Below are 26,855 nucleotides of genomic sequence, written 5' to 3'. Positions count from 1 at the left end.
TCCACGCCTGTGTCGCTCTGTGTTCTGCAGCCCTACCACATCACTTTTCCAGTTCTCAGGGTCCTTTGATGGAGTCCGTCGATATTTCAGCATGTCGATTCATGGCACGTGTGTGTGATTATCGGTGACTAGTATATGTTGCCCCATGCTCTTCAGATGGATTTCTGCGAGTTCCCCGAGGCCTGAGTGTTTCCTTCCAGAGAAGGGTTTCTTTTTCCTTTGCAGTGTACAGTGCCTTGTTCCTGCGATGCACATCTATAGCCTCCACAGAGCCAGCCCGCGCTATCGCCCCTCCAGGGCAGGGAGTCGCCCTTTCTGATTCTGCCTGATATGAAGGCGATCCTCTGCAGTACATTGGCAATGGGCGAGGGGGGGGCGGGGGCGGGGCTGACTCTCAGGAGCTATCCTTTTGGGGTCTCAAGTGAGTATGGGTGGGGACCTCTAGGCCACCCAACCCTGTCATTAGCTGGTCCAGGCTTTGGGTACTTTAGGGCTCTGAAGCTCCCTCAGTCTCAGGTGCACTCCCATGCCTGCTTTGGTCTGTTTCCAGCAAACATCACCAGACTAAAACTGGCCCTTAACTCCCCGGTTCTCACTGTCTTGATTTAGTCTTATCCCCGCTGCCTCCTCGTTACTTACGTCTGCACATGTTTAAATGCTCACACTGGTTTTAGCCTTTGTCCTCCCTTCTAAGCTGCCTTTACTAAGAGGGATTCTTTTGAGAAACCTAACCCATCACTAGCAGGAACCAGGGCTTTCCAGAACCTTCTCCATAGTATTTTAACTCTCTACACATCGTTTTTCAAAGTTGTAGATGTCTGTGATGAGCAGACATATCCTTTATGCTCAGCCGATTCCTGCTGCTTGTCTGTCTTTCTGTCCCAGGGCAGGACGGTTCCGTGCTGTGGGACTCCCTGCAGAGGAGGAGCGCTGCCTTTGTAGAGGTTCCTGGTGACTTCAGACAGGAATGGGAGACTTACATAGATGTAAGTGTGGAGGCAGGAATTCAGAACAGACAGCTCCGTAAGCATCTGCTTAACAATCCCCAGACAACAAAGACAGGAGAAGCTAGTGGACGGAGCACTGAGCACCGCCTGTCACCCAGAAGGAGGCGGACCCACTGCTGTAAAGATGCACAGCTTCCAGGAAACACCGGTCACTCTGTCTTCTATGCCTGCCTTCAATGAGCCTTCTCCTCTTACCATGCAACCGAAACACACATCCTGGCTTTAAGTTGGGCGGAGGAGCGAGGAGCTCATAACAAGATGCACCACTGACAGAAAGTCAAAGTGACACCGGCTTCAACTCCTAACCCATCGCAAAGGACAATAAGACAATTTCACCTGATAATCAAAAACTGTATGTGCAAAGGGGACAAGAACGAGAAGGTTTTGTAAGGCAATTCAGCAACCTAGAGATGTCTAAGATTTGGAGCCTTAAGTGTGGTAATGCCAAGCTAGATTGTTTCGGGACACACTCTCTTTAGTAAGATCTACAGTCTCATCCAACATGGTAGCATTGTTTGCATCTCTTTAATTAGAGGATTAATATAAATACTAGATCCTTGTGCATCCATGAGACAGTGCACGTTAAGTACCCCATTACAAACGAGGCATTGATGCGAGAGTAACTTAGGTTATTATTAAATGAAGAAAGTAAATGTAAATGAATTTGACCGCCTAATCCTCTTGTGCATTGACGGTACGTGCACACCTCTGTGAGGCCCACTCCCGTCTTCTCCCTTTAGTAGTGCTTAATCATTCCTGGTGACTCACACTTGGGGAGTAGGCGGGGGGGGGGGAGGGGGAAGGGCAAAGGGGGGGCAGAGAGACTCGTTCTTCGTCTTCTTGAAGTTCTTGAGTTGTTTTCAGTGTGTGAGTTGTGTTCTTTCTCAAGCGTTCATATTTGTAGAGAGCTAATAAGTAATAATAATTTAAAAAACCCAACTAACACTTGTTCATATCCTCGATGTGGTTATTCTCCAGTACAGAGCCTCTCCAGTTTACTTCCCGGCTTGGGGAATCTGTGTCTGTGAAAATCACAGTCAAACAAACAGATGAGGTTGAGAACAGCCTGAAGCTTCTGCCTTGATTCGAGTTTGTGCGTCCCGTTAGCCTGGTAATAGAAAAGGAAGTGAATTTGGTGATGTTTCCCAGGAGATGGCCAGGCTGGAACCCGGGGTGCCCGGTTAGAAGGGGAGGGTCCGGTCATCATAGGGGCACACAGAGTGGCAGCCTGTCCTGCACCCACCCTACCTCTACACGTGTTCCGAGGTGTGTGCACGAGATACTCCTGCACACACACACACATACACACCCAAAGACTCATACACACATACACACACACATGCATGCACATATACACACTAACAAGATCTCTCTCACATACACTCATACACACTCACATACACATGCACACACACATTAAATAAAGTAAAGTAGGAGGAGAATGCCTCTTGGCTTTATTGCTACAGTGGACAGACAGGAAGACTCGACTCTGAACCTGAGGGTATTTCAGCAACATCCTCCAAAGCTGAGAAGTAAAGAGGTCAAAGGTCGGAAGGCTCCAGTGTGTCTGAGCCTACAGAGTATACGAACGAGCCCAAGGGGAGGTGAAGAGAAAGGGTGAACTGTTGCAGAAAAGAAAGATGATGTTTGTCAGATTAGTTTCAGGTACCCAGCAAAAAACTGGAAGAAGCCAGAGGTGATTAAAAAAAAAATCTACTAAGGATCAAGCTAAATCCTCCACCAGCTCCTCTGCAAATACTTGGCCAGCAAGGGACCGAGACGAAGGGAACAAACCCACCAAGCTCGAACCCTGGGGCATGGGAAACTGCCTTCCAGAAGGAATGGAGAAATGGACATTTAGAACAACAAAAATTGAGGAAATTTATCACACATAGACTCTGCAAGAAACGTTTAGAAAGAGTATCAGGGCCAGGGAGATGGTTTGCTTGTTCGTGTGCTTCCGTTTAGGCAGGAGGACTTGAGGGTGCACCACGCCCAGCCACAAGGCTTAGCAGTCAGGTGACACACCCTCGCGTGTACGACCCAGGTCTAGGAGGCAGACACAAGGGGTCCTGGCAGTTCAGGGGCCAGCCTGCCTAACCAATCAGTGCGCTCGAGATTCAGTAAGAGAAACTGTCTCAAAAAACTAAGGTTTCTGAGGAAGACATCTGATGTTGATTTCTGGTCTACACACACACACACACACACACACACACACTTGCACACGTGTGCATGCATAAACATTCTATACACACAATCATGTTTTTAAAAGCTTGAGTCTCCCTCCATTAGGAAATAAAGAGCCTTCGAAGAAGGAATAACTCAACATAGAGGTTTTAACTGTACTGTTGGCTTAGGTTTTGTCTATTGATCGGGTTTTTTGTTTATTGCAGTAGAGTCTTTCTGTGTGTAGCCAAGGCTGACCTTGAACTCAAGACCCTCATGCATTTGCTCCTGAGTACTGGAGTTGCAAGTGTGTGCTGTTGTACCTGGCTCCTACTTCTAATTTACTTTGTGTTCTTAAATGATCTAACATAGAAGTTTTCCCCATAAAATAATGGTAACGTTGTATGTTCAGTCACCTCTACAGTACACATAAAACTGTATGTATCTGTGTGCCCACCTATAAGTGCAGGGAACACACAGTACAACAACAACACAGATACAGAAGGGAAGACCAGGCTGGCCTCAAACTCACAGCAATCCACCTGCCTCTGCCTCCTGAGAGCTGAGACTAAAGGTGTGCGTGTGCCACCACACCAGCTGCTTGTGGAGACCGACTTGGATTTCCTGGTCCTCCTGATTCAGGCATCACGTCTGGCAGGATCACTTTGACATTACAAGTCACTCACATTGTCTGTGAGATTGTATAGTGTTATTTGAGAATGTATTTTGCAGATTTTAGGGCAACCAGTAGCAAAGAACAAAACCGCCGGGCGGTGGTAGCGCACACCTTTAGTCCCAGCACTTGGGAGGCAGAGGCAGGCAGATTTCTGAGTTCGAGGCCAGCCTGGTCTACAGAGTGAGTTCCAGGACAGCCAGGGCTACACAGAGAAACCCTGTCTCGGAAAAAACAAAAACAAAAACAACAACAACCCCTCTCCCCCAAAAAAGGAAGGTCATCATATCAAGGAAGGCCGACACCAAAGAGTCGTAAGGAAGATCAGGAGAGGGGGCAGCAGCTCCCGCTTACGGTCACTCACCCCTCTGAAGACGGTTTGCATCCTAGAGACAAACCTTGACACGTTAGGGCCACCCTAATCTGTCTCTGTGTGACATGGGGCGTGAGAAGCAAAATGGAGGCAGGGAGATGGGTGTCTGCCAGGAATTAGACGGTTTCATCTATAGTGTGTGGGTGTGTGTGTGCGCGTGCGTGTGCGTGTGTGTGTGTGTGTGTGTGTGTGCGTGCGCGCGCGCACACACGCGCTGTTGTACATTTGTCCAAACTCACAGAATATACACCACCAAAGGTGAACCCTAACGTCATTATGATCCTTAGGTGATAACAATGTGTGATATAATTTGTCCACCTAAACAAGAATATTGCTCTGGTGGGGAATTTGCTAATGGCAACTCCCACACAAATAAAAGGGCAGGGTCATTACCAGGCACCCACCTCAGTTTTATTGTCAACAACAACAACAAAAAAAATCCTGTAAACAAGGTTTTAAACTTATATAAGTAGGGCCAGGCATAGACGCCCATGTCTTTAATCCCAGCAGTGTGGGAGGGAGCTAGTAGATTGCTGTGGGTTAGCTATCCCAGGACAGTCAGAGTTACACAGTGAGACTGTGCCACAAACAAACTATATATATATATGACTGGTGATACTATGGTGCACTGATGAGCTGTATTCATCTGTCTGTCCTTCCTGTGCAGTCACTCCGTCTTTGCCCAGGACAGTACGAGATACTTCCTGCACCGGTTCCCAAGAGCTCGGCCAGGTAACGATAAGCAAGCCCTCGTATTTACATATGTGTCTATGTGCCAATCCCTGTGGCCTTCAAACCTCCACACATACTTTATGTCCAGATTAGTGCTTTAAAGTATTTAATGAGAGACAAGCAAAACATTAGCAAAGATTGTCACCTTTGAATTAGAAAACCATTTTTCTCTTTTTCTTTTTTCTTTTTCATAAAGGAGCTTCGTATTTCGTTCTACAGTTCAAAGATTCCCACCAAATTATTTCACTCCTGTAAGTAAAATGTAGAGTTAATGTTAATGGACTTGCTGCTTGCTCCTGATATGGTATCGTTTTCCTCACACAACAGTGATCTATGAATGAATGACTGCGGCAGTCGATACAAGTTATACGTGTTAGCGATAGCTGCCTTCTACGTATCTGTGACAAAATGCCTGCCGAGAGCAGCTTAGGTGAGGGAGGGACTTCCTCCGGTGTCCGGAGCTTTAGTGCATCGTGGTGGGGGAGGAATGGCGGAGTTTACGGTGCCTTGTTCACACCATGCTCACACTCGCAGAGTGTACAATGCCAAGGGTGAATCCTAATGTCATTATGAATCTTGGGTACAGAAAAAGCAGGCAGGAACTAGAAGTGGTACAAGAGGGAGAGCCCTCAGTGACCTGCTCCGGCCAGCCAGGCCTGACCGCCTGAAGGTTCTATAGCTTTCACAGAAATGGTGCAGATGCCGTATTCACGCCCCTTTCCCCACCAAACTGCACGCTTCCCATCCAGGTCAGCCCTTTGCCTGAGCCTATTGTAAATCTAGCCCAAAGCAGGCAACAATGACCAGGTGGTGTGGTTTGGAAATTTCCTCTTCCAGATTAATCAGCCCATTTCTTTTTAATCTGGGCTCACTTCCATTTTCAGGGGATGGGAAGGACACAACCAATTTAAAAAAAAAAAGAGTTAATTTTTGTTTTGGCAAATGTAATGCAAAGGCCCGAGTTCCGGTTCCCAGGGTACCCCGTTTCTCTGACATCTGTCGACCGCCTGCCCGTCTGCCATGTTCTGGTCTTTCCAGCTCTCTCCAGAATGGCCCATCATGCTCTGCACGCAGATGGGCTTCTGGGGCCTACAGCTCCAAGTTCCCACACATTGCTTCTAGGAACTAGACTCCAAACCCTAAAACCACAGGGTCCCGGTCACCCTGGCAACGATTCCAACTCTCAGCGCTTCCAGCCAGGGCCTGGGCATCCAAAGCAGGAGACTGTGACAGGAGTTTCCAGTTTAAACTAAGCACACTGGGAAGTAGACATACTGGGAGTTTCACTGTGGGGGAGGGGAAATATATATGTATATTCCTTACATGACTTCTTTTAGAACATTAGGCATGATCTCTAAATTCTCTTTGTAGCCGGGCAGTGATGACTCACACCTTTAATCCCAGCACTCTGGGAGACAGAGGCAGGCGGAGTTCGAGGCCAGCCTGTTCTACAGAGTGAGTTCTAGGACAGTCAGGGCTACACAGAGAAACCCTGTCTCAAAAAACCAAAAAAAAAAAAAAAAAGAAAGAAAGAAAGAAAGAAAGAAAAAAAGAATATTAACCTGTAGCTATCATCACCCCGCATCATAAACACACACACAAACATACACACACACACACACACACACACCTTCCCTACCATTCAATAATGGTACCAGTTTTTTAACTGGTTTTTTTTTTTTTTTTTTTTTTTTTTTTTTTGGTTTTAGGGAGACAGGGTTTCTCTGTATAGCCCTGGGTGTCCTGGAACTCACTCTGTAGACCAGGATGGCCTCGAACTCAGAAATCCGCCTGCCTCTGCCTCCTGAGTGCTGGGATTACAGGTGTGCGCCACCACCGCCCAGCGGTACCAGTTTTTAATGTTAATGTATATAATGACATTTGATGCGTTTTGATTTTGCTCCCTGTCAAGCCACATGCTTCTGGAACTTTTCATTTTCTTGACGTCGATAATGGCTTTTATTTTGTTTAGCATGTTAAAGGCCCAGATTCTCAGGAAATTCTTGCGGTAATGCTCAAAGGTCTCAGATGAGCCATCAGTTTCTCTGGAGAGGCGTCCCCACCCTGCCCAGAACATTCTATTGTTCTCCTGTAGTCTAAACTAATGCTTTCTAGCTTCATGCATGCTCTTTCTGGAACATTCCTTGGCCATGTCTTGCTGCATACCGCCATCTTGGTAGGACACACTGGTCTCCTCCTAAACTTAAAGGTGGCTCCTTTTTGGAGACCTCACATCTACTAAAATGAGGCACAGAGACACAATGTCTCCAAGTCCCATGAATGTGTGAAGTAGCAGGAGACACTTGACTAACATTTGTTGCCAACATTCTGGAATGTTTCTTTTGGGGAGGTCCCAGACCTGGTGTCTCCTCAGATGCCACCTCATTGATTCCCTTCTTCTGAATAAGAGCAACTCGCAGATTTGGGACTTCCTGTCCCTTAGGAAAGACAAAGAATTACTTTGCCAGATAGATGTACTAACTCCTATACTTAGGCCATTATAATCCATTTTCTTTTCTGAGAAATGCATGTTTCTGGCTTTGTCATTCTCTTTAATTTTGTTATAACTTGACATGATATTTATAGTTAGGGACTCGGGCCTGCGGGCACTCATGAGCTACCTGTGCAAGGGTAATACAGGATCTGGCTGTAGACACAGTATTCCGTATTGGGCATAGATGGTCCCGTTTATCCTCGCCATGTGAGGTATAGCATATGCCTATCTTTATTTGGGAAGACAATGAGTGGAAAATAATCGCCTAAAGTCACACGGCCATTAAAGGAAGAATTAAGATTTGCACTCCCCTCATAATGACCCTAAGAACGTAAATGGGCTGCCTAAGGCGTGACATGGTTTCAGGTGACAGCAGCTGCTCTGGGACCACAGAGCAGTGGCCACAGTGCCCTAGCTGCTGTCATGTCCATCTGCTCCCTTTGTACTAGAGGGAAGCTCGGCACAGGATTAGAACTGTACAGAGGGAATTGATCTGGAGCCTCCGCTCCTCTTCATATAGGATGCTGACCACTGAACAGCTGCCCCTTGGGCAAAATATTGTGCAGTTGGTATAGCTGTGTAGTACCGGTCACTTGGGGAGGCAGAGGCTCCCAAGAGAATTGCTTGAGTTCAGGAGTTCAAGAGTGGCCTGGGTTCATAGAAAGGATGTATGAGACAAGACATAAAGACGGGCAGTGGCAGGGAACTCGCCCAGCTTGTGAGGGGACCTGGAGTCAACACTCAGGGCCCTTTACCCCACCAACCCCAGAAAGAAAGAAAAACAACTTAAAGAGTAATGGAGTTTCTCCTATAGAAGAATCTCTGTAAATCCAGAGGAAAGAGAACCACACACTGACCCCAGGAAGGGGTCCTGCGTTGCTGTGGAGTTGGCTGATGACAGTATAGCCCAGCCGCATGCACAGGTTTCTCTCAGGCACAGGGGACGGAAATGCACAGCATGGAAAATTAAGTCAGATGGAATTCCACGAACAGCAGAGGACGATTCTCCTAGTAATAGAATTATTATCAGTGAGGTGAGAAAGATATTTTCAACCTAGGAGTCTATGTCCAGCCCAACTAGCAATCAACTGTGAAAATGGAATAAAAATATTTTCCAACACAGTAGGGCTGAGAGGGTGGCACAGTGGGTAGAGCACTTGCTACGAAAGCCTGAGGACCTGAGTTCACATCCCCAGTACCCACGTAAGACTGGGCACAGTAGTGGATATCTTTAATTCTGGTGCTTCTAAGGCAAGATGTGGGGTAGAGACAAGAATCCACAGAAGCCTGTGAGTCGCTTAGGTTGGCATTCGGGGCAGTGAAAGTGTCTTAGAGTTTCTGCTGCTGCTGCGATGACACGCTGTGACCAGAGCGGTCTGGGGAGGAAGGGCTTGTGTGGCTTACACTTCCACACTGCTGTTGTCCTCACTGAAGGAAATCAGGACAAGAACTCCAACAGCAGGGACCTGGAGGCAGGAGCGGAGGCTGTGGAAGGTGCTGCTCACTGGCTCGCTCAGCAGGCTTTCTTTTGTTTGGTTTGGTTTTGTTGTAGATGTGGTGTTTCTCTGTGTTGTCCTGGCTGTCCTGGAACTTTCTGAGGACCAGGCTGGCCTTGAACTCAGAGAGTCCCCGTCTCTTGTACCATCGCTACCAGGCTTATTATGGTTTTTCTTCACTGATGTTCCCTTCTCTCAGATGACTTTAACTTGTGTGCAGCACAGAAGGCGAGGATCAATACCTAGGCTGTCCTCTGACCCCCACGAAATACTTCAAACATGAAGAAAAAAGCCCACATAAAACAACCTCCCAAATGTCCTTTTTAAAGATGATACAAGTGACAAACTACAGCAACACAAGTGAGCATGTCCCAGATGAAGGCGTGGGGTCCAAAAGAGCCGCAAGGTGTCCCAGGGTCCAAGTCACGGGGAACCACGTCACAGCTGCTTGGTTGGACAAGAAACCAATTTATATTGAGAATAAAAGTAGAGATCTCGTGGGGGCCTGCGTGTAAGGAGAGGAGATGGAGAACACTGGGCATCCTGGGGGAGAGAACAGTACAGCATCTTGCACAAGTGAAGACAAGGCACCTCTTAACTGCAGGCAAAGCAAAGGCTGTGCAGATGGCTGTCACTCAGCTCTGCGAGGACCACGCTACTCTTGTCAACAACTGATGGATGATTTAAGACGCCATGGTCACTGGGAACAGAGGTCAGACCCACAGCGCTGCCCGACCTCCACAGACCCACAGCGCTGCCCGACCTCCACAGACCCACAGCGCTGCCCGACCTCCACAGACCCACAGCGCTGCCCGACCTCCACAGACCCACAGCGCTGCCCGACCTCCACAGACCCACAGCGCTGCCCCACCTCCACAGACCCACAGCGCTGCCCCACCTCCACAGACCCACAGCGCTGCCCGACCTCCACAGACCCACAGCGCTGCCCGACAGTGAAGAGTTAAGAGGCCTGTTTTAGGTTCTCTAGATGACACGTGTGAATCTGTTTCCCTGTGAGTCATGAGACGGGCTGGCAAAGTGCTGTGCCAATGAAACTGTGCACGCACCTCTCTGCGCTATGTGCCACACGCTCTTAGAAAAGGAAACAAAACTGTGCCCCGGGCAATGAAATTGGAGAGGTGCTGTGCTACAGGTTCGCTGTTTATTAGAAGGTTTTTGCTACAATTTTTTTCCCAAACTGTATTTATTAAATTCACATTCTCATAAATTAAAAACAAAATTTTACATTGATTTGTGTGTGTGTGTTTGTGCATGAGCATGTGTGTGCGCACACATGCATGCATGTGTAGAGGTCAGAGGTCAGGCCACATGTGCAGGAGCAGGTACTCAGGCTGGCAGGTGAGTGGCGGTGTAAAACACCTGCAAAGCCATCCAGGCCAAACTCAAAAGCTTGGTAAAGACACGAGCGTAAAGGTAAATGAATATGAATTTCAGTTTTTCTGAAATTTTATGGTAGCATAGTGAGTTTTTTCAAATATTTTTTATTTGTGTGTAAATACAGGCACAGGAACACCGTGGTCCACCCGTGGATAAAAGGACAACTTTTGAGAGTTCTCAGTTCCTGTCCATATGGGTCCCAGGTTTAAACCAAGTGTTCAGGATTCTGTGGAGACAATTCTCCTCAAGACGTCTCACCAGCCCACATCTTGGTGTTTGGGAATTAGATTTTATTTCTGAAATGGGGTTTTGCTCTGTGGCCCAATCTGGCATAAATTCGCCCCACCCCTTCCAGTTCCAGAGTTATAAGTGTGCACCCCCAAACCCACCCCACCCCACTTCCAAGCCTAGTTTTGACCTTAGGAAAAACAAAACACCAAATTAAAAAAAAAAAAAACTTGAAGTTTTCCTAAATATATCTCTAAGTACTTTGATATTTTATTTTATTTTTTAAGTTTTATTTATTATCTATATGAGCACACTGTAGCTGTCTTCAGGCACACCAGAAGAGAACATCAGATTCCATTAGAGATGGTTGTGAGCCACCATGTGGTTGCTGGGAATTGAACTCAGGACCTCTGGAAGAGCAGTCACTGACACTTCAACCCACCAGCAGTGGTGTGTGCGGATGTGACTGAAGAGAGGTCTGTGTTAAGTTTGGGGACACATTTTCATGTAGCCTCAGGCTGGCCTTCACCTTTTGATGTAGCTGATGACCCCCGAGCCCTGCCCCCTACCTCCACCTCCCAAGTTCCTCACCGCGCCTGCTTTGCATTCTTGTCTTTTGCCTTAGTCACTGGTCTATCACTGTGAGGAGACACCATGACCAGTGCAGCTCTTAGGAAAGAAAGCATTTAATTTGGGGCTGGCTTGCCAAACCCAATAGGGTTAGTCCATTGTCATCATAGTAGGGAATGATGCCGGCATGGAGGCAGGGAGAGAGACAGAGACAGAGTCAGAGACAGAGACAGAGTCAGAGACAGAGACAGAGTCAGAGTCAGAGACAGAGACAGAGACAGAGTCAGAGACAGAGTCAGAGACAGAGACAGAGTCAGAGACAGAGTTAGAGACAGAGTCAGAGACAGAGACAGAGACAGAGTCAGAGACAGAGACAGAGAGTCAGAGACAGAGACAGAGTCAGAGTCAGAGACAGAGACAGAGTCAGAGACAGAGACAGAGTCAAGAGACAGAGACAGAGTCAGAGACAGAGACAGAGTCAGAGATAGAGACAGAGACAGAGTCAGAGTCAGAGACAGAGACAGAGTCAGAGACAGAGACAGACAGAGACAGAGTCAGAGTCAGAGTCAGAGACAGAGACAGAGAGACAGAGACAGAGACAGAGACAGAGTCAGAGTCAGAGTCAGAGTCAGAGTCAGAGTCAGAGTCAGAGTCAGGAGTCAGAGTCAGAGTCAGAGTCAGAGTCAGAGTCAGAGTCAGAGACAGAGACAGAGACAGAGACAGAGACAGAGACAGAGAAGGACAGACCCTGGGCCTGGCTTGGGCTTTTAAAACCTTAAAGCCTGCTGAGCAGTGGTGGCGCACGCCTTTAATCCCAGTGCTTGGGAGGCAGAAGCAGGCGGATTTCTGAGTTTGAGGCCAGCCTGGTCTACAGAGTGAGTTCCAGGACAGCCAGGGCTACACAGAGAAACCCTCTCTCGAAAAAACCAAATCCAACAAACAAACAAACAAATCAAGAACCTTAAAGCCCACCCGCACCCCCACCTCCCCCTCATCCCCGTGACAAATGTTTTGGGATAAGGTCACACCTCCTAACCCTTCTATTCCTCCGAAGGATCACCACTCCCAGGTGACCAAGCACTCACTATAAGAGTCTATTGAGCCCATCCTCATCCAAACCACCACAGCTTTGGGAAGACGCGCAGGCTGCAGACTGGAGAAAGTCCCTTGTTGAATCCGGAGTCACCATCACTATTTAAAAAGTGTTTTGCACATCTTTTAAAAGTTTTTCAGGGATTTTGACTTTATTCTTTGGTTTTATTTATACAAAAGGTCAAAATACAAAATTTTGTTGTCAGCAAATTGGGTGGTTTGCTATCATGTTCCAGTCCAGGAACCCAGGGAATAAAAAAATGTACTAGCCTTCCCCCCACACACCTGGTTTGTCACACAGTGCTCAAATGTATCAAATAGAGAAGTGAAACCTGTAATTTTTTTCTCTTTTTTTAAACAACAAATTTAAATTTAAGTTTTGCTTTAGATGTTCTTTAATTTTCTTCTAAATTTTAATTTTAATTCTTTTTTTAAAAACAAGATCTCTTTATGTAGTCTTGGGGTTGGCCTGATATGTAGACCCGGCTGGCCTCAAACTCAGAAATCTACCTGCTTCTGCCTCCTGAATGCTGGTATTAAAGACACGCACCTCTATGTCTAGTGACAAACATTTAACTCCAATTCCTCTGAAGTGCATTTTGGGTTTGTGGTAAGGTCACAGTGCCACATGAGCCTGTTGACGCTGACTCAGCACAAGCTGCCACCGTGCTGCGTGTGTGAAACCTGCAGTCACCAGAAATCTGACCTGTGGATCTCAGGCGTCCGGTACAGACGAGCACTGGCCGGGTCCCCTTCTCCAGAACAAAGTTAGCTATACTATGTGCACGGGCACCTGTCCTCCACCTCCCGCTCTGGAGCCCAGTGGAGTTTGTCTATTGGGTTTGCGTTATAGACACCCAGCCTACTAGTAAAGAAAACTGATGACTGTGAGAAGCAGAGTAGATTATTTTGCATGATTTTATTTTTTTAAATATATAATGGCGAGCTTATTTATTGTTATTATTGTGCATTCGTGAATACATTTTACAGTGTGTTTGAATCCATTTCTCTAACATTGCTAGACGAGTTTTATTTCTTAATATTTTATTCCAGTTTCTTCCTCCTCCACACTGGCCATCTGTTACCTCAGGCACCGTGCATCTTAGACCTTTCTTCCTTTATAATTCTTTTGTTTTCTGTCACGTACATGTCCAGTCAACTTCTAGGACTGTTTGCAAAGCCCAAAAGATCTTGTGCCTCAGAAACATGTAACAGAGTTCAAATGCTTTCAATCTTGTAGTGGCTATTCCTGGTTGTCAACTTGACTATATCTGGAATGAACTACAGACTAGAATTGGAAGGCTCACCTATGGTCCTAATCTGGAGGCTCAGAGGTATAACTTTCTGACCTGGATCTTGGCATGGAGATCTTGAAGCTTAGTGCCTATGAATTTCAGAAGATTAAGACAAGGAGATCTCCAAGTTCAAGATCATCTGGGATTAAAGGCATGGAGGCACACGCCTTTAATCTGGGCCACACCCTCTGCTGGAGACCCACACACCTGTAATCTGAGCCACACCCTCTGTTGGAGATATATAAGGACATTGGAAGAAGAATGATTTACTCACTCTTCCTTGCCTGCTTGCCTTGGGACTGAGCAACTGCTAGATCCTTGGACTTCCATCCAAGCTGCTGCTGACCATTGCTGGGAGTTAGACTACAGACTGCAAGTCATCGACAAATTCCCTAACTATATAAAGACTATCCGTACGTTCTGTGACTCTAGAGAACCCAAACTAATACAAATCTTAAATAAAATGAACCCACAATTTTAAGTTCAAAATCAGGAATAACAAAATGCCTTTAGTGGATAATCTATGCCCTTCATGCAATATTTTTAAAACACACACACACACATTGATGCACAGTTTTTAAAATGTTTAATTTTTTTCCAGCTTTAATTTTATGTTTATGGATGTTTTGCCTGAATGTATCTGTGTACCACATGTGTGCAGCACCTAGCTGTCCTGGGATCACCTAGCACTGAGATCATCTAGCACTGGGATCACCTAGCACTGGAGTTACAGACAGTTGTGAACTTTCATATGGGTGACAGAATTAGAACCCAGGTCCTCTGAAAAAGCAGCCAGTGTTCCTAATCCCTGAGCAATCCCTCCAGCCCCTAAAATGTTTTAATTAGCACATATTAATAACAGATGATTCATTATGATAGTCTCACACATGCACAGAATGACCTTAACCAGTGCATCCCCTTGTCCTCCTGGTCCCCTCTGCCTCCTAATGATTGCCTCCCCTACCTCAGGCCACCGTCCTCTTTCTTATGAAGATATATATATATATGAAGATATATATATATATATGAATATATATATGAAGATATATATACATTATATGAAGATATATACATATATATATATGAAGATATATATACATATATATGAAGATATATATACATATATATGAAGACATATATACATATATATGAAGATATATATACATTATATGAAGATATATATACATATATATATGAAGATATATGTATATATGTATATACATATATACATGTATATATATATATATAAGCTGGGCAGTGGCGGCGCACGCCTTTAATCTCAGCACTTAGGAGGCAGAGGCAGGTGGATTTCTGAGTTTGAGGCCAGCCTGGTCTACAGAGTGAGTTCCAGGACAGCCAGGGCTACACAGAGAAACCCTGTCTCAACCCCTCCCCACCAAAAAAAATTAATGAGGCTTGGTGTGTAGTTCAGTGGTAGAATACGTGCCTAGAGTGCCTGGGACCCTGGGTTCAACATCCAGTCCCAAAGAGAAAAAGAATGGAAGCAAGGAAGGAAAGGGAGGGGTGAGGGGAGAGGGAAGGGAGGGGGAGGGGGAAGGGAGGAAGTTGAAAAGAAAACAAAAAGCAAATTGACCTTTAACTTGAAAACCAAAGTCCTCCCATCCTGAAGTCATTTTCACTGTGCTCATATAATAGATGTACTTGTGTGTGTACACACACACAGATAGACAGACATACAAACACACACAGAGACACACACACACAGAGACACACACACACAGACACATAAACACACACAGACATATACACACACACACAGACATACACAGATACTAGCATAGGCATACACAGACGCACACATTGACATACAAATACACAGAGACACAGACCCACACACAGAGACACAGACACACACACAGAAACACACACTGACATACAAACACACACAGAGACACACACATAGAGACACAGACACCCACACAGACACACAAAACACCCACACAGACATGCACAAACACAGACACATAAACACACACATACATATACACACAGACACACACAGAGAAACACACATTGACATACAAACACACACAGAGACACACACATAGAGACACAGACACACACAGAGACACACAAAACACCCACACAGACATGCACAAACACAGACACATAAACACACACATACATACACACACACACACACACACACACACATATACAGATACTAGCATAGGCATACACAGACACACACATTGACATACAAACACACAGAGACACAGACCCACACACAGAGACACAGACACACACACAGAAAAACACATTGACATACAAACACAGAGACACACACATAGAGACACAGACACACACACAGACACACAAAACACCCACACAGACATGTACAAACACACATACAGACACACACAGACATACATACATACACACACAAACACACATAGACACACAGAAATACAGATACTAGCAATGCGCACGTGTGCGCATGCGCGCGCGCGCACACACACACACAGACACACAAATTGACATATAAACACACACCAACACACACATTGGCATTCAAACACAAACATAGACACACACAAAGAGACACAGACACACACAAGCACTCACATATACACACACATAGACACACATTGACATAGAAACACACAGACATACACAAACACACACATACAAACACACACATAAATAGACAGACAGACACACACAGACATACAAAAAGGTACACAGAGACATGAACAGATACAGATACTAGAACAGGCACACACAAACACACATACTCACAGTCACACATGTATGCACACATGTACCTGTTATAGACTTCTTGTTCTATATTGGGGGATTCAGTAGGTAAATGATTATATTTTGTTCCCAAAGTGTAGGGGTTTCTCAGGAGGAGTATTTGGAAGTTTGGCTGGAAAATGATTTTTAAACTCAAATTATAAATGTAAGGTTGTACAGCTATTGATGATTTACAATTTTATTACTTTCTTACAAGATTTATTTATTATTTTACGTGCATTGGTGTTCTTGGATTTATTTATTATTTTATGAGCATTGGTGTTCCACCTGTACACATGAGGCAGGGGATCCAAGGTCCAGGCCGGTCCCTGACTACACAGTGAGCTGGAGGCCACACTGATCCACACAGCAAGTTGCAAGTAGGGGTACAGAGTGAGACCCCACCAAACAACGCAGAAACACCACCAACATGCAAAAATGCAGCCCCAAACATGCCAGTGTTCCTGGTGCCTGCGGGGGCGGGGCTAGAAATGCCTGTGTACATGGGCACAGTCCCAGACATGCACACCTACCCACAAACACACAGAAACCTGAGAGAGGCAGGTGTCGGTTCAACGGCAGGGCCGTCGCTTTGCATGTGGAAAGCCTTGGGTTTGATCCCCGGCACCAAAGCAAAGCAACCTCACTAACTGTGTTGACACAATCCTCCTCTCATGCCCAGAAACAGCCAGGCAGACAAGTGTATCTTCAAAGGAGCCAGGCCTGATGGCTCATGAAGGCTCACACCTGCTGTCTCAGCTCCTGGGAGGTGGAGGCAGAATATCAGGATTTCAGGCAAGCACTGAGGACATCAAAAGCCTTAGGACATCTTAAGCTACGTAAGACCTCATCTCACAACTAAATAAAAATGAAAACCAAAACCAAAGAACAAATACATCGTCATCATCATCATCATCATCATCATCATCATCATCATCTAGTTGCCAGAAGAAAGAAAACCATCTTTAAAGAATCTTACGTATCCACCCAAAGGACCATTTACAGTCACTACAATGATTATTGAAAATATAAAATGGCACTTCACATTTTGATGATTTAATAGAACAGTTAAAAATGCAGCAGACAGCAATCCCAGCATTCAGTAGGCAGAGGCAGATGGATCTCCATAAATTCAAAGCCAGCCTGTTCTACATCGTACATGCTAGGCCAGCAAAAGCAGCATAATAGGACCCTGTCTCTGAATGAGTGGATGGGTGGGTGGATGGGTGGGTGGATGGATGGGTGGGTGGATGGGTGGATGGGTGGGTGGATGGATGGATGGATGGGTGGATGGATGGATGGATGGGTGGGTGGATGGGTGGGTGGATGGGTGGGTGGATGGATGGGTGGGTGGATGGGTGGATGGGTGGGTGGATGGATGGATGGATGGGTGGATGGGTGGGTGGATGGGTGGGTGGATGGATGGATGTATGGGTAGATGGATGGATGGATGGATGGATGGGTGGGTGGATGGATGGATGGATGGGTGGATGGGTGGATGGGTGGGTGAATGGATGGATGAATGGATGGATGGGTGGATGGGTGGGTGGATGGATGGGTGGATGGATGGATGGATGGATGGGTGGATGGGTGGGTGAATGGATGGATGGATGGATGAATGGATGGATGGGTGGATGGGTGGGTGGATGGGTGGATGGATGGATGGGTGGGTGGATGGATGGATGGGTGGATGGGTGGGTGGATGGATGGATGGATGGATGGGTGGGTGGATAGGTGGGTGGATGGATGGGTGGATAGGTGGATGGGTGGATGGATGGGTGGGTGGATAGGTGGGTGGGTGGATGGATGGATGGGTGGGTGTGTGGATGGATGGATGGATGGGTGGGTGGATGGATGGATGGGTGGATGGATGGGTGGATGGGTGGGTGGATGGATGGATGGATGGATGGATGGGTGGATGGGTGGATGGATGGATGGATGGGTGGATAGGTGGATGGGTGGATGGATGGGTGGGTGGATGGATGGATGGGTGGGTGGATAGGTGGGTGGGTGGATGGATGGGTGGGTGGATGGGTGGGTGGATGGATGGATGGATGGGTGGGTGGATAGGTGGGTGGGTGGATGGATGGGTGGGTGGGTGGGTGGATGGATGAATGGATGGGTGGGTGGATAGGTGGGTGGGTGGATGGATGGATGGGTGGATGGATGGGTGGATGGATGGATGGATGGGTGGGTGGATAGGTGGGTGGGTGGATGGATGGATGGGTGGATGGATGGGTGGATGTGTGGATGGGTGGATGGGTGGGTGGGTGGATAGGTGGGTGGATAGGTGGCTGGGTGGATGGATGGATGGATGAATGGAATGAATGGGCAGGCCTGGAGAGATGATGTCTTGGCAGTTAAGAGTTCTGGCTGCTCTTCCAGAGAGGACCAGAGTTTGGTTCCGAGTACCCACATAGCCCTCTCCTAGGCTTCCTACATGTGGTGCACACACACCCAAGCACATGTACACACATTAAATAAAGAAATAAACTTTTTTATAAAGGAAAAATGCAATATGCAAATAATAAATATAAATTGTGGTTAATTTGGTTGAGATCATGTATATGAAAAAACAGGAAATATGAGTGAAATTGCTTTCACTGGCTTTGTGATGTGCTGTGACCTGGTGAGGTGGTTAATTTTTTTCTAATGCCTTATGATTTCTCACAACAGTTTTTGAAGATAAATGACTTCTTGTTAGTGGAAACAAATCTGATATCAAATGAGCATGTTTTCCTTATTTGATGTAAAAACAGTGTCCAGTCGTTTGGTATTACTAACAGCTGACACTTATGCAGAGTATGGAAGGGCAGGGCTAACCAGACAGATGGAGCAGACACAGGGGACCGGCTGTGTTTTCTGTTTTGATCACATTTGGGAGAAAGCTCCTGGGTGTGAGGATCACTGCGGTGTCCTCCATGTTAAAGAGAGCAGGCTCAGGCCAGTGGTTCCTGGACTTCAGGAATAAGTTTGATTGAAAACTAAGCTGGCAGCTTGAGATTCCACCGGAACAGAGAGTAATTAATAACCATGGTTGTATGGAATGAAGCAGAAAATTGATTTTTGCTTGGATGGAACGTGGAAATTAGGCTGGTTACAGCAGATCCCTACTCGGGTCCTCACTGAGGAGCCGCACTTGTGGATAGCACAGTTTGGAAAATATGCTTCAAATATAGTCACAGATCTCCTAGGATTCAAAGATATGTTGCCTATCCTGGCAATTGCTTTCTTAAAAACAAATAAAAACAAACAAACAAAAACCAAAAAGCCAGTCTGTGGAACTTTTCCAATGGTGTTGGCACCAGCAGTGGCATTTCACTGTGCAGCTGTGAGCAGAGCGTTTCCTGAGACAGACAAAACGCACAGCAGCGTCTGACTACAATGGAGAGAAAAGATGAAGAAGTGAAAATAGGACTTTTTCCATTGCAAGTAATAAAAACCCAATCCAAATTAGCCTGAGCAAAAAACAAAATAATATAAAATAATGTAAAGGTCAATTAGTGTCTTAGTCTGTTTTCTAGTGCTGTAACTAAACACCACAGACTGCATAGACGGTGTAGAAACCAGGTTCTTAGACCCACTCTTGCTGTGATGAAACACCATAGCATCACCCAAAGCAGCAAGGGCAGGAACCTGGGGGCAGAGCTGGTGCAGAGGCCATGGAGGGTGCTGCCTACTGGCTTGCTCCTCGTGGCTTGCTCAGCCTGCTTCTTATAGAACCCAGGACCACCAGCCCAGAGATGGCGTCACCCACATGGACTGGGCTCTAACTCGTTAACTGCTGAGTGGGAAACTGCCCTACTTGATTTTGGAGGCGTTTTCTTTTTCTTTCTTTTTTTTGGGGGGGGGTTGGTTTTTTTCAAGACAGGGTTTCTCTGTGTAGCCCTGGCTGTCCTGGAGCTCACTCTGTAGACCAGGCTGGCCTCGAACTCAGAAATCCACCTGCCTCTGCCTCCCAAGTGCTGGGATTAAAGGCGTGCGCCACCACCGCCCGGCTTAATCTTTTTAAATATTCAACATCTCTTTTAAAAAGTTTTTAAAAGCCCACTTTCAGCTGTGGGCTCTCGTAAAAACTCAAAACTTTGTTGAATAATTTCTTCAAAAGAGAGGAGCCAGGACGCAGCCAGTGCTGTCTGGACTTCTCCGTGAGCCCCGCAGTCAGTGCTGTCTGGACTTCTCCGTGAGCCCCGCAGTCAGTGCTGTCTGGACTTCTCCGTGAGCCCCATCAGTGCCTGCCAGGCGCCATTTTCATTTACCTTTGCAGCTCAGCAGTCCTCCCCAGAGCTGGGACAGCAGTGTGGCTTCTCTGGGCGTGTCTCCAGGCCCTGTGCCTTCTGGCCTGCAGTGACCGCCTCTCTCTCTGCTCCAGCACGGATCCTTCCTCCAGCTGTCTTGCCTTGCAAATGCCTCCTCTTCCTCCTGTCCATCCCAGCTCAGGTGCAGCTTTCCAGAGGACTTCTCGGGACCCGGGGACTGTGTCAGTTTGCCCTCTCATCACATCCATCCCTTTGGGTGACATGTACAGTACATATAATATTTTATATTTTTCTGACGTTCCCCACTAAAATATAAGCCATGAAAACAATGTATGTTTTTCTTGCCAACTAGGACGCAGTTCTCCTAATGGAACAGCAGTGGTTTGTTGTTGTTGTTGTTGTTGTTTTGTATTTGTTGTTTTGTCGAGACAGGGTTTCTCTGTGTAACTCTAGCGATCCTGGAACTCACTCTGTAGGTCAGGCTGGCCGCGAACTCAGAGATCCGCCTGCCTCTGCCTCCTGAGTGCTGGCATTGAAGGTGTGCACCACTGCCCGTCTGAAACAGTGGCTCTAAGTAACAGTACTTTAAAGAAGGTGGGGATTTGCTTTAATGCTGTAAAAGGCCCTTTGGGGAGCAATTCAGGCTAGACTCCTCTATGCTGCTCAGCTGAGCGTGCCTTCCGTTTTCATAGCTGTAGAGGGCAGAGGGCATGAGGCCAGCTGGCGGGGGGGGGGGGGGGGGAGGCAGGAGAAATGCTGTGATCTTCCCTCGATGGTTCCTGAAACTGCGCATCTCAGCTACTTCCCGATTTTCACCCTGAAAATCTGTAACTCTTGTGGTTGACCCAAGAGGTCAGGAGACTGAGTTTTTATCCTGGGTACACACGTCCTCAAACCAACATTGTTCTAATGCCCCCAAATGGGAAACCAGATATTGGGAGACAATCATTTCCACCTACATTCTAGCCCATTGCCTGGAACATGGTATGTTGGTCAAAAGATTTAACTAGAGGAACACTTATGTTTTTGTTTTCTTGGCTGCTTTAAAGCCACAAAGAATGGCACAGCTGGGATTTCAGAAGTCCTTGGTCAAGCGGTCGCTTTGCTGGTTTCTTCTAAGTGTGAGGAGACCTTCAGTCTGTCTTCTGTCCTAGTTGTGGGATTTGCTGGGATGTCTTGGCATCCCTCGTGCTATAAATATTTCTCCCCTTTTGTGTTCATATGGTGTTTTATCTTCTCCCTCTGGTGTGCATGCATGTGTGTATGTCCAAATGTCTCCTTTTCAGCAAAGAGCACCAGCCACAGTGGACACACTGGGGTGACAAGACCTCAGTGTGTCCAAGTAAAGTCCCATCCTGAGGGCCTGGAAATTCAGAATTCACAGAACTAAAACATGTTTGAGCTGTATGTGAGGTAGCACGCACCATTCCTAACAATCAGGCACAGCATGAGTTCATGGGCTCTGTAAGTCTGGGGAGTGTGTAAGAGTTGTGGAGACACAACTCGACAGAGCACCTGCGCACTCAGGCTCCGGGCGCTGGTCACTGAGGGGCTTCCGCAGGCAGGTCCAGCTGCCTCATCTTCTGAGCTGGAGTCTAGGGGTCACTAAAGGCCTGCCATTTCCACACTCTCATTGGCCACTCCACGTCTTGACCAAATAAGTCAAACTTCAAGGTCAGCACTCAGAAAAATGCCCAGAGCCCCTGCACGCGGAGTCTTTTCAGCAGCCTGGATTCCTAGCCATGCTGGGCTCCACCCGAGGCCTCCCCACGTTTGGCTGCTCTGAGCTCAGTCCTGATCAAACTTCATCTTTTGCTGTCATTTCCACAGCTCCCTCTGGTAGAAGCTACTCTTGCTAGTGACCGAAGGGGTAAGGTCCTCCCTGTTACCACCAGGAGGGCAGAGCTGGAAGCCTCCCCGCCGGGCAGAGGGGTGTTCATGAAAATTTTCCTGTGGTTTCTGCTGACCCCCAAGTTCTGGGATTCAAGCCAGTGGCAATTCTGTCCTCCCCTGAGGCCAAGTGTCAATAGCCTATTATGCTGTCTAGTTTTATGTCAAGTTGACACAAACTAGAGTTATCTGGAAGGAGGGAACCTCAGTTGAGAAAGCGCCTCCATCAGATCCTACTGGAGGGCATTTTCTTAGTGATCAGGGGGGAGGGCCCAGTGCAGAGTGGGCGGGGCCATCCCTGGGCTGGTGTCCTGGGTTCTATAAGAAGCAGGCTGGGCAAGCCATGGGGAGCAAGCCAGTAGGCAGCACCCTCCATGGCCTCTGCATCAACTCTGCCTCCAGGTTCCTGCCATGCTTGAGTTCATGTCCTGACTTCCTTCAATGATGGAAATGGAAGCCAAATAAACTCTCTTCTGCCCTAAGTTGCTTTGGTCACGATGTTTCACGGCAGCAATAGAAACCCTAATTAAGACCCCCAGGGACTGGTCTCCTCCCCTCCTCTCGTGATTATACCTGGGGCAGCTAAGCAGAGAGCACCGCTACCACGCCAGTTTCTTATGGTTTTAGTTCACACTCAGAAGACGTTTCAATTACATCAATGATTCCTGTATTTATTCGTAGAAGGTAAATGATGCCTTAAAATACATCAAACAGTGAAAATAAAAGATTCCTTTACTTTTTAAAAATGTTTTTCAGCATGAGGGCCCTGGCCCAGGTGACTATGACTTGAAAGCACCCCCAACAGGCTCTGTTACGTCTTGTTTTCGATCGAAGGTTCCCCGATTCTTGCCTGTCAGTTCAGTAAGTATTCTAAGAGACACACTGTGGACAGGGGCAGTCTTAGGACTCCACCTGTGTGGGTGGGGGAGGGCAGCTGGAGGAGGGGCCTGTAAGGTGCCACTGTATGCTGATGTACGTACGCTGAGTTCTGAGTTGTATGCTGATGCAGTGACATGTACGAGTGCCCACGTCTGGAGGCCTCTGGTGGGACCACCCTGGGCTGCCGGGCTGTAGCTGCTTGACAGAGCTACGGGTTCTCTGACCTGGCTCTTTGGGCAGCCACCTGGAACTGCCATCCTGGGTGTGTGCGTGTGGCTTCTTGGAGTCAAAGGAAGTCAAAGGTTGAAGAGGAAAGATTGTTCCTAAAGCAGATAGGACCATTACCTGACAATGCAGTCTACCATTTCAGACCTGGGTGTAGCTGGACTTCAATCCTCTGAGCATTTGAGAGGCAGAGGAGGTGGATCTTTGAAGCTAGCCTCTGTGTGTGTGTGTGTGTGTGTGTGTGTGTGTGTGTGTGAGAGAGAGAGAGAGAGAGAGAGAGAGAGAGACAGACAGACAGACAGACAGACAGACAGACAGACAGAGAAAACGTGTGTATGTATGTTTGTGTGTGCAAATGTGTGTATATATATGTATGTGTGTATACATACATATGTATATTTGTGTACATACATATTTTTAAATATGTTTAAAAGCACTACCTGCTCTTCGGAAGGACCTAGGTTCTAATCCCCAGCACCCACATGGTGGTTCACAATCGGCCAGAGATTGCCCTTGGAATTAGAATATTCGTTATGTTATGAGGTGTGAGGATTTTAGGGGACAGCCAAGAGTACGCTGCTTTTGGGCTTTAGGAGTCCAACCGCAGTAACTGCTCATGGGCAGCCTTGTCACCTGACAACCAGACTCCAGGGAAGATGAGTGCTTTACTAGAAAGGGCAGCACCCAGTGAGTGGGCTGGACTCTCCAGGGTTGACACTTTCTCTTAGAGGACGTTTTAGTGTCACCTGGTGATAGTGAAATTAGGGCTGGAGGGTCCTCGGAGCCACGGCCACCAGCCTTCGGAGGGTGGTTTTGTGTGTGTGCCGCCCCCAATCTCTGCCTGCCAGGCCTGCGTGCTCGTTGCAGCCCCATTAATAGCACTAATAAAGGCTTCCGCTTCCCTTGACGTGTGGCCAGGACTTGATTAGATTTCCAGGCTGTTCCTTTGCTTTTGGCCAAGCAAACATCCTGCCTTTAAAAGCAGCTTTTGTAGGCAGCTCATGTCATCAGCAGGCTGACTGCTCTGCTCCAGACTCAGGGTGACGCTGCAGCCACCCACGGCCTCCCGTAGAGAGGACGGACAGCAGGGGAGGGGCAGGCCTGTCCAGAGCGGAGCGGCAACAGTGGATGGCGGTGATGGAGCCAACGCGCCACTGCGGACCGGACAGAGCATTGTCTTAGTCATCCCCTACCAGGAAAAACCACAGTACAAATTGGTGGCTTGGCGCCATACTGGGTCCTGGCACGAGAACTCAAACCCAGGCCTGGTGGGTCCTGAAACCCATGTCAGCATGGTGTCCTCGTCTTCCTTCCTTGTTCTCTCTCTATCTGTGTGTGTGTGTGTGTGAGAGAGAGAGAGAGAGAGAGAGAGAGAGAGAGAGAGAATGAGAGAGTGCATGTGAGCATGCATGTGTGTATGCATGTGTGTGCCTGTGCATGCATGTAGGCCAGAGGATGGCGCTGGGTGTCCGCCCATCTCTAGCATTCCCTACCTTATTCCTCTGAAGCACAGAGCCTCCCTGCCTGCATATTTTCAGGTGAGAAAGCAGCCAGCCAGCCCCACAGGTCCCTCTATCTCTGGAGTCATGAGCACATTCACGGCCACGACTGCCTCGTTCCGCGGGTGCTGGGATCTCAGCGCAGGCCCTCAGCGTTGCCTAGAAAGTCCCCATGACTACTGAGATGCCTCTGGGGCCCCTTTCTTCCTTGTGTTCCTAAAGACAAAGGCGTGGTCTTACTGTATAGTCTGGTTTGGTCCTGATCTTCCTGCTTCCTCCTAAGTGCTGTGATTATAGTATGTACCGCCAAGCCAGGACCCCTGCCCTTAACTGCTCCCATGATGCTCTCTCAAGGGGCCCAAGATAAGCGCTCTCTTCACTTTCAAGAATGTGTGTGCATCCCTCATGGGAAGCAATGACCAAGAGCTGAAGTCTCAGTCTCAGGAAAGAACATTCAGTTTTGCTTTAAAGTGAGACTTTGGCCAACTACATGATAAAATGCTTTGTTCTAGAATTTCAACAAAGCAAACACATGATGTCTAAAAAACAAGCACTCAGGCTGGTCAGGTGGTGATGGCCCATGCTTTTAATCCCAGAACTTGGGAGGCAGAGGCAGGTAGATCTTTATGTTCAAGGCCAGCCTGGTCAGAGTGAGTTCCAAGACAAAACACAGAGAAACTTCATCTTAAAAAAAAGGTACTCAGTCTAGAGAAATGGTTCAGGTTAAGAGTTCTTGCTGTTCTTACAGAGGACTCATGTCAGGAGGCTTACAACCACATACATGTGCATATACAACCACACACATGATCATATACAACCATACACATATGAATATACAACCACACACATGAGCATATACAACCATACACGTGTGCATATACAACCACACACATGAGCATATACAACCATACATGTGTGCATATACAACCACACACATGAATATATACAACCACACACATGAGCATATACAACCACACACATGAGCATATACAACCATACGCGTGTGCATATACAACCATACACATGAGCATATACAACCACACACATGAGCATATACAACCACACACATGAGCATATACAACCATACACGTGTGCATATACAACCATACACATGAGCATATACAACCATACATGTGTGCATATACAACCACACACATGAGCATATACAACCACACACATGAGCATATACAACCATACACATGAGCATATACAACCATACACGTGTGCATATACCCACAAACGATGCTACTTGAGAGCTCACGGAGCCCACAGAAAGAGCTCAGATGTACCTCATTCCCTCATGGGAAGCAGTTTGGGCTTTTGACTTAGACATGTTGTTGCAGAATCCCATCTCTCCAGCCACTTGCTGCTAGACCAGGGACTAGACCAGTAGACCAGGAGTGAGGAGGAAGATGGCGTCCTCTGTGACAAGGGTTGCCTGGGCTAGTGCCACTTGAAGAAGTTGTGCTCTGAGGTCTCAGGAGAGAGTGATGAGCCCTCACCCCCAGGTGAGGTCAGCAGTCCCTGGCTTTCCTGCCCTTGTCTTGGCAGTCTCAAGGTGACTCCCAAGTGATGTCCTCTTCAGGTCCCGAGACGTTCCTTATGTGTCTCCTCAGGAATGTGTCGGCCACAGCTCATCTAGGAGCTGGACACAGGCACTTAGGGTGTCCATCTCATCAAGCCCCATCTTTTTTGTCTGTTTCAGAAAACACCAGGCCCAGGAGCATACACATCTTCGAGACAGTTCCCTAGGCAGTCTTCAACCATCGCCAAAATGGGTAGAGAACACAGCCTCTTCTTCAATAACACAATTGGCTTTTAA

General features: G+C 47.2%; 1 protein-coding gene across 1 annotated transcript in view; it reads left to right on the top strand.

Moving 5' to 3' along the window:
- The window catches only part of Stpg4 (sperm-tail PG-rich repeat containing 4), a 35,287-nt gene extending 8,432 nt beyond the window's left edge, over positions 1-26,855 (top strand). Inside the window, exons 4-7 of the mRNA XM_052184808.1 lie at positions 4,887-4,951; positions 5,148-5,202; positions 23,187-23,291; positions 26,739-26,855. Of these exons, the coding sequence (XP_052040768.1) occupies positions 4,887-4,951; positions 5,148-5,202; positions 23,187-23,291; positions 26,739-26,855 (342 nt within the window). The remainder of the gene's footprint in view (positions 1-4,886; positions 4,952-5,147; positions 5,203-23,186; positions 23,292-26,738) is intronic.

The sequence above is a fragment of the Apodemus sylvaticus genome, chromosome 6 (assembly GCF_947179515.1).
Source record: "Apodemus sylvaticus chromosome 6, mApoSyl1.1, whole genome shotgun sequence".
NCBI classification, from domain to species: Eukaryota; Metazoa; Chordata; class Mammalia; order Rodentia; family Muridae; genus Apodemus; species Apodemus sylvaticus.
This window is presented reverse-complemented; position numbering and strand designations above follow the sequence as displayed.